Source organism: Micromesistius poutassou (genome assembly GCF_964030765.1).
Source record: "Micromesistius poutassou genome assembly, chromosome: 13".
NCBI classification, from domain to species: domain Eukaryota; kingdom Metazoa; phylum Chordata; class Actinopteri; order Gadiformes; family Gadidae; genus Micromesistius; species Micromesistius poutassou.
The window spans coordinates 3914660-3923855 of NC_140283.1; the positions used below are offsets into that span (position 1 = coordinate 3914660).

The 9196-nt window shown below is 42.3% G+C and overlaps 1 protein-coding gene across 1 annotated transcript in view; it reads right to left on the bottom strand.

Moving 5' to 3' along the window:
* Positions 1-6155: 6155 nt before the first annotated feature.
* Positions 6156-9196, bottom strand: part of roraa (RAR-related orphan receptor A, paralog a) — a 46453-nt gene continuing 43412 nt past the window's right edge. Inside the window, 3 exon segments of the mRNA XM_084477910.1 lie at positions 6156-6545; positions 7053-7165; positions 7453-7563. Of these exon segments, the coding sequence (XP_084334036.1) occupies positions 6381-6545; positions 7053-7165; positions 7453-7563 (389 nt within the window). The 3' untranslated portion in view covers positions 6156-6380.

Consider the following 9196-nt stretch of genomic DNA (forward strand, 5'->3'; position numbering starts at 1 on the left):
GTGGCCAATGCACTTTTAATAAAGGTAATATTAAAGGTACAGTTTCTAAGTACAATATAACAACATTCATATTAGAATGAAAAGTATTTAAAAGACAACATTAAATTTCTTATTTTTCTTTACAGCTGTATTTACAAAATGAATCAAAATACTTATTTTCCATATTTAAGAATAAGACAAGAAGGAGCAAAACTACATTTGTGAATAGACTACCCGCTAAAGAGAGTTTAAAAGAGCTGGATAAAAAGGTACATGATCATCTGTCCCCCATTTCAACATCAGTAGCAAACATGTGACTTAGAAATTCTGTGACGACCATACACTAGTTTGATAGACCATAGTTTGTACTGCTTCTGCACGGACAGACTCCGCCCCCACGCCCCTCCCACCCCGCTGAGCTCCTGCGGAACACAGATCCGGAAAGTAAACGCAGGTGTGCTTGATGCTTCGGTTTTACAAACAAATACAAATACTTGGTATACAATGCATTAGTCAATATTCTGTAGTCAGTGAAAAAAAAGGTGATATAAAACAGAAACGGTAAATGAAACAGATGTCGACTGCCTGTTAGTTTATAGTCATTTTTTTCACCTTTTAAATGACGTTTTTGTCTATCATGTTGGTGTTGGTTTACTCTTCTGTTATAGGCCGACGTTAAAATAGCCCACGTGGCCACGGGTCTCCTGTCTTTATGCTAAGGTTGCTATGAAATGTGCGCTCTGCCCATATTGTACATGAGAAAAACATTTACCCTGGTTTAAATAATATACATAACACATTAGAATATAACCGGACGACATTTTAAGCATTTGAGAGTGAGAGTTAATCCCTCCCATAAAAAATACATTGTCACTTCAGTACACACTGAAAAAACCACAGAGACAATCAGACCACGTGTGCGTCAGGTTCCCCGCGAGGCACACCGTGTGGTACATTGTGAATTATTGCGAGCGTAATCTAACTGATCAATTGCTACAGAGTGGAGAGGAAAGAAAAAAAAGGTCACATTGATCTTCGCGCAGTTTCCGTTCATGTACACTTCGATGTGGTGTCACTCGTAAAAAAAACAACAACAAAAAAAAACATCTGTTGGTGGGTCAGTTTCAATGGGGGCTACAGCAGACTCTGCATCTCGCTTCACCGCATCTAGTGAAGAGCTACGCCCACAATAGAGGTATAAATACTTATAATTATCTTAAAATCCTGATCCTACTTCCCCAGTAAGTGGTTCTCATACAAAAAAGGAAAAAAAAAAAGAAAAATAACCCACAATACTGCAGTTTCTTTTTTTTTAAATATAGCAATTTTCCCCGAACCAGAAAAGCAACCTTAAATAGCTTGTTAATTAGCAGACTAGCTTTGCTCTAAGTGAGAAGGAAATATGCTCCTTACCCAAAGACTAGCACACTGATACAGGTACCGGCTGGGCAATTTAACCATTATCATAATCATTATTGTTATCATTTATTGAATCCTAATATCAATAACACATCAATAGGCAACAAAATGAACAGACTAATAGGACGGCCTGGCAAGGAATCAAAACTCTGGTCACAAAATTAACTTACCCAGCACCACACTTAAGGAAACACAAAATAAGCGAGTGGCACGCCCTATTCCCTATCAAACTATTCCTAAAAGAGGGAGGCCAACTAGAAACAAGTTATCGTACATGGTGTCCTCGAAGAAACAGATAAATATTTGCACCGGGTAGGCCATAGTAGCAGTATTTTTACCTCTTACCTATACAGACAGAAGTTACAAAGCTACCTTTATACATGTGATCAATAATATTAAATAGGATGAGTGGTGAGGAAGAGAGAAAATAAGAAAGCATAGGGTTCATGTTAAGTTCTTGGCTCTCCAACCTGGGAACAGAATGGGTCAAATATACAGATGGGAGACAAAATAACATATTAGAAATCAACACAAAACCAAACAGAACAAAAGTGATAAATAAGAGGTGTATTTACATGCAGATGTTTGAATCCTATATGCACAAAATTCTAAAATAATACACCACATATATTATTGCTCGACATTCGATTATGGCTAAAAGTAGTTTTTCATCCTTTTTTAAACTATACTCTTAATTGTATTTTAATAATAAAACCTTATCAGTTGTGCTTTGGAAATGTATTTTCGTCAATGTAATGGTATACTTTCATTTTTCTGGCTGATACACTCTTTTTCACTCACTTCTAACAAAACACAGATCTTCATAAATTTTGGTCAGAACCTCTACAGAATTTGTCGTCCAAAACTCGATTTCAGCAAGAACCACAACTATTGGCCCAATGGTCTATTTTGCTGAGAGACCAGTCTGCATTTTTTACCAGTCGTCCAAAGACCAATGAATTGTTGAAGGTGTGCATGTCTCGCGTATAAACATCTTGTTATGGATGGGAAAAGCTCAGCAAAAAATTAAAACCATTTTTTTCATAAGAAAACCCAAGACCAACCGACTCCGTGTTGTGTCATTTGACCCTCTGTTCCTGCGTAATTATTAAAGCCTTGTCTGGGGGTTCTTTCATTCACAAACGAGGAATACAAACACATAAACACACAAACACACACACACATATAGTACTATTGTTTTTTTTTTGTCTTTTTTTTACAAACAACAGAGCAGAGACAGAAGGACTGATACAGTTCACTGTATATACATTGATTTAAACACACACTGTCTGGTTATGTGCATATTATTGTAATGTATGCAATACTGGCCGAGTAGCTGACTAACTTCCTCTGTGGGAGAGTCGATAGAGTAAGAGGGCTTTTATTAGTATTTGTTTGTGAGTTTGGGACCAGAAGTCCTTTGCAGAGAATGCCACAATGGAGAGGCGTTTGTAAATGATGTCATGAGGACTGCACTATAGCCGTTACACAGCAGAGACCCGTAATTTTAACACAACCATGTCCTGTATTGTGGAACACAATACTGAGGGATGAAACATGTTCACTGTAGGAAAGATGAACTAAAAGACTACCCACTGGTAAGTATTATACAGTTAATACAATTATACCAAAATATTGACTTGTTTCATGTCAAAGGAGTTTTTAGGCCTATTAGCAATAATTAATGGCAGTAATCTTCTTAAATGTACAATTAAATAATTTTGTTACACAGATAAAACTGCCTGACGGTGAATGACATGATATCAGCCAGTCTCCCTGGAGCGCACACTCTGTATTTTTAGACTGAACGTCGAAGCGTTTCATGTGGGGAGAATCAGCCACCGCACACTTCAAACCGTCAAAAGGTGACGCAACCAAGAACATAAATATCAACAGAAAAGAGCTGCTTCTCCAGTCCACCTCCCTGAGCGTCTAACACCTCGTCCTCTCCTGCAGGGCCTGCCGGGATTGTCTAGTATTCTTCCACACAGGGGCTTCTATGTCACTGGGAGTCTTGAGGTTTACGAGTGACTAGGGTTTGTGCATATCCAAATGGCCTTGGACCAGAACAGAGATTATTACTTAAATACAGCATATTTACTACAACTCAAAGACAACGGTTTTAGTATTGCATAAGAATATTTGGTTTTTCTCTTCTTTTTTTTTTTTTTTTTTTGTAGGTTGACCCTGATGACACCATTTGAAACTTGAAATTTGAGATTCTTTTTCTGTGACGAGAATATGCCGTGTTCGTGATATTATGTTTTTTTCACAAGGTAATGCGATTTGTGTTTTTACAAATGTCTTTGCATTGGATTTCAATATATGAGGGCAATGTGACCATGTCAGTGGTTGAAGGCCCCTTAGGAAAGAAAAATTGTCACAACTCATAATGCATAATGTCAAATAATAATCTCCAAAGGACAAAGACGGTTCCATCCCTGAACTCAAACTACCCTGAACTACCCCGAATGAGAACTAGAAAGCACAACAAAATGGCCTCTTGAACAGAAAGCATTAAAGAAACTCGTCCCTGAGGGGTGACAGTACCAGACATTAACGTCTTGTACAAATTGCACGGCAGAAGAATGTGCAAATCAAAACCAAAACAAAGCATAAATCAACAGAATCTACGCTAATGTCTGTGACTCAAACTGTTAATATGTGGTGATGAGTTTCTTATGGAATACAAATTGTTGTTTTTGATCTTCCGGCAGGTTATATTTGTAGAAGCTTCTGGAATGTCTCGCTGATCCACTCTACATCGACGACAGCTGTGAGTGGGAAGCACAAGCAACAACTACGTTTGGCACATCCAGGAATTTTCTTTTTTGTTTTTTTTACAAATAGAACTACCACACTGACAAGAAGGACACAAAAAACTGGACAAAACAGAAGCACAACAACAAAGCATTCTGAAAATAGCACTTGTTCTACCATTTTTATACCTCTCCCCAAACCGTACGAACAACAGCTAAGCTAATTATTGCGGGAATATACTTAAGTGCTACCTGACATCTTTTCCTCTCCTTCTATCTGTTTCACAAGTTTAACCAAAAGATGGTACAAAAATAGAAGCTTTACGACCAGACAAGGCTTTGAATATTCACTCTATTTCCTGTATATGTGTGAGTGTGTGTGTGTTGATGCATGTGTGTGTTTGTATTTGTGTGTGTGTGTGTGTGTGTGTGTGTGTGAGTGTTTTCTGTTTAGTTGTCACAAGACAGAGGCTGCAGAAAGGAGACAAGGATGACGAAAAATAAGCATAATTAATAAATACTGGATTCTAGATGTGCCTTAAGGTTAAACAAAGCATTTAGTTTCGTGCCGTGATCACACATCTTCTTGATTGTTGTGTCTTAACTCTCCACTAGATGGAACAGTTGTATCGAGGGGAAAATGGACACACCTGTTGGTGTTTGGTGTCTGGTGTGTATTTTTACAGTATCCAAAGTTTCTTTGTTGCAAGATTGCAGATCTTAATCAAACCAAGCTAAATAATTTCTGCAAAGATTCTGCAAAGGGCATTTGATATCCCAAAAATATCTTAACTATGCAGCAGAGGATGCAGGTGTGCTGTCTTTAAAGCAGACACACACATACATCCCCTTCCTAAATTCACTGCGCTTAATAATTCAGCTAAATAAAATAGAAAATTGAGATTGTTAATGCTTTCTTGGCTGTATTCTTTTGTGCAATGGTGGATTGACAACTGTGTGAATCTAACCTGTCTCCTCCTGCAGATCTCCGCACCTGACCGGCCAATCAGAACAGGACGCCCTCACGACACAACACACCTATAGACCCCGTTCACAACCTGCAGCTCCCAGGTTAACCTCTGTAACTATGCTTCAACTTGTATTTCTTGTGCACATGCAACACATCACTAGGTAAATATACAAGTCTTAAATTAAAGAAAGGTGCAAATAAAAAGTGCCTTATCAATTCAACAATTAAGAAGATGTTCCTAACTACTAATATCATACATGTTATTTAAAATAGATTCTATAAACATTACTTTTTTCTGTATAGTAAGTACTTATGACCGTATACCCTGTAGTACATTATAAAACAGGTGGAGTGGACCCTTTCCATTCAGAAGGATTAATAGCAAATGGCCTTACATGATTTCACTATGCTACCACGGTGGATGGAGTCATTGACAGCTAAAATCATTAGGATTTTGTCAAGAATTACCACAATTCTATGCTTGATCATTGTTATTTCCTTATACGATTGTCCATAGAGAGTTGCTGTGCTCTCAACGTCGCTGTGTATCATCGTTAAAATGTGTCCAATAAAGACCAACGGAACAGAAGGGGGAACGGGGCTGAACTTGACCACAATGTCCATATTCGCCAGCCATATATTTGACCATTTTATTAGTAGATAGTTAGGACTTTAATGTCGTGGTCCAAGAAAACGGTGGTGGTTTAGCCACTGTTAATAAATAGATGCGATATTTGAGCTATGACTGTTATTCACTGATTGTTTTGGTATTTCAGGAGTGCAGCTAAAATAATAATAATCCGTAAATTCATCCACATTACCAGAAAAAAAACTACACAGACAAAAAACAGAGGGATGCCGATACTTAGGCTGTTAATATGAACTGGAGTGGCCGAGCTCAACCCCTGACCGAAAACAAAAAAATCCTCTGTCCCCATATACTTTTTTTTCTGTCTGAGCAATGGGAGGGGGGGGGGGGGAGGGGGGGGTGGGGGTTGGAGGGGGTGGGGGTTGGGGGGGGGGGGCGCGCAAGTGTCACACGCACGTCTTCCAAACAAAGAACCATATTCAGTGAACGTAAACCTCAATAAGTGAACCGATTTAGCCCTCCCTGCCAAGGTACACGGGTACGTTGGAACAGAGCGCCTGTCTGTCTGTTCTGTTTGTGCAGGGCACAGCTAAAGTGTCTCAGATCCCTCCTTCACATTCCCCTTACGGTGGTCACGCCGGCCCCGGGGCCCCCCCCCGGCCGACTACCCGTCCACGGGCAGGGATTGCTCAAAGTCCGACCCGAACAGCTCCTTGTATAAGGGGGGGAAGTGGGCGCGGACAATGTCTGGGTATATTGCTTTGAAAGCCGTTAGCTTCTCTGTATGCCTGCTGCACAGCGCACGCAGCGTCGATACTTTGCATATCAACTGTGGAGAGAAAGAGAGAGAGAGAGAGAGTGAGAGAGGGGTGAGAGGGAGAAAGAGAGGGGGGAGGGGGGGAGGGAGGGAGGGAGGGAGAGAGAGAGAAGGGAGACAGGCGGTTAAGATTCACGGTGAAGCATGAGGGAAAGGAGGAAGCAGAAAACATTGCTCCCTACAGCACATTGCTTCTCGCAGAGGCACAAACAGACTGGTAAATATTGAGACAAGCTCCTAGGCACACGCGCAACCTGACACCTTCCGTCTCACAGGATTGTTATGCACTTGATAAACTGCCATTTCCACTGGAAAAGTGGCGGAGGCTTTTCTGTACAGACGCTCTTTATTTCCGTGTCGTGCAGAAATGTGCACCGGGGGGGGGGAGAGAGAAAGAAATACAACTCTGACGTGAAAATAAGCTAGGGGTCACTGTTGTTACAAATAGCGCTGTTTACCGGACAGTCAACAGTGGAGGAGTACGCGGACGATTAAGTGAGCGGTGTGAATGAGCTGCACCTTTGTGAGAATGCCGTCTTCTCTGTGGTTCTTCTGGAGGACGTGCTGGAGAGCCAGCTGGATCTTCTGCTGGAGCTTCTCCACCTTCACCTTCTCCTGGAGCCAGGACCGGTCTGAGGGGGAAAAAAACACACTTAGCTTAGCATTAGGCTAGAGGATAGGACCCATCGAGATGGGCTAGCCCTTCTCAGGCCCACAACCTCCTCGTGAGGAAAGGCATCAACAATGTCACACGTGTGTAATAGTGCTTTTTTTTCGATATAATGTATGAATAAATAAAAACAAAAATAGTCGCTCTCACCCAGAACCTCACCCCAACCGAATGAATATATATATATATATATATGCCTATCTCTTATTTATTTCATTTTTTTCTGTTTGCACTATGAGTGACACCTACCGGCAGACATCAAGACGAACGCGGAGAACAGGGCGATCTCATCCTCAGACAGGTGCATAGAACACAAGTTCTTCCCAAACTCGAAGACGGAGCTGATCAAGTCGTCACAGCCTGCCACAGGAGCAACAGCAAGGACATAGACAGAGGGAGAGAGAGAGAGAGAGAGAGAGAGAGAGAGAGAGAGAGAGAGAGAGAGAGAGAGAGAGAGAGAGAGAGAGAGAGAGAGAGAGAGAGAGAGAGAGAGAGGGAGAGAGAGAGGGACATAGAAAGAGGGAGAGGGAGGATGAGAGCAAAAAAAGAAAAAAAAAAATGAGCGGTTTTCAGGATGAGGACAGAAGACCAAAGAACAGCGTGCACTCCACTGATCTTTATTGGGAAAGATTGAAGAGGAGGGAAGAGGTGAAGCCAAGGAAAATAACAAAAAGAGACGGCGGCAGAGGTGGCGTGCCTCCTGACAGCGCGCGGCGGCGGCGGCGGCGGCGAGGCCTCTGCTGATCCTCAGCGGATGAGTCACGCTGGCAGCCGGGTGGTTTCATGCGAGGCATAGTGAGATCACTAGATATTCTTTTAGTTAAATCAATTATTGGGGATTGGGCGAGACAGCCCGTTGCCACGGCAGCTCTGTAAGAACCCCCCCCCCCCCCCCCCCCCGCCCCCCCCCCTCTGCCTCCGCTGCTGCCGGGCGCTTCATGCAAACCGAGGCCCGGGCTCTCGTTAGGGAGACACACACACACACACACACACACACACACACACACACACACACATATGTGTTTCACTTGTTTACACACACACACACACCACGCACACACACAGGAGACATTTATGCTCACTCAAGCATACGTATAAAAACATGTGTGCCTGAGTAAGCACACGCCAGAAGGGCTGCAAATAAGCACAAATACACACACACACACACTCACGCACGCACACACGCACACACACACACACACACACACACATGCCTATACATCTGCAGAAGTGCACACACACACACACAGACCTACACGTCTACACGAGCACACACAGACACGTCTACACATCTGCACACGCACAAACATGTCTCTATATGCACAGTTTCACACAGACACACACACACATTTGCATGAGCACATACACACGCATGCCTACACATCTGCACACATGTGCTCAGACACACACACGCATGCCTACACTTCTGTATGCAGGCATAGAGACAGACACACACACACACACACACACACACACACATGCTAACACATCTGCACGAGCACACACATGTACACACACACACACACACACAACACACACCTAGAGCTCAATAAAAAAGCCATAGAAAGTGAAAATATGACACTACAACACAGAGCAACATGTTTTCCTAAGGACACAACATGGCACTTCTCCTCATTTCTCACCCAGAGCATTTAGATAAAGCAACACAATTGATAGCAGAGAGTCTTTGTAATGTCATGGCATTCAAACACAAATGCAATTTGCTTACGCCGGAGATATTCCATGGCAGACTCTCAGCAATGGGTTTGATAGAACTCTCCCAAAAGGCACTGGAGTCTGCCTTATTTATTCCCAAGTAGCAGGAGCTGTATGTAGCACAGCCCTGGTAACAACCCTGTTTTGCCATAAATAACCACAAAGCCAGGTGTGTTAGGGATGAGCGCTCAGTTTGGCTCCCAGAGCATTAGCAATGTGGCGGAACAGCAAGGCTCCACCAGGTAGCACACACACACACACACACACACACACACAC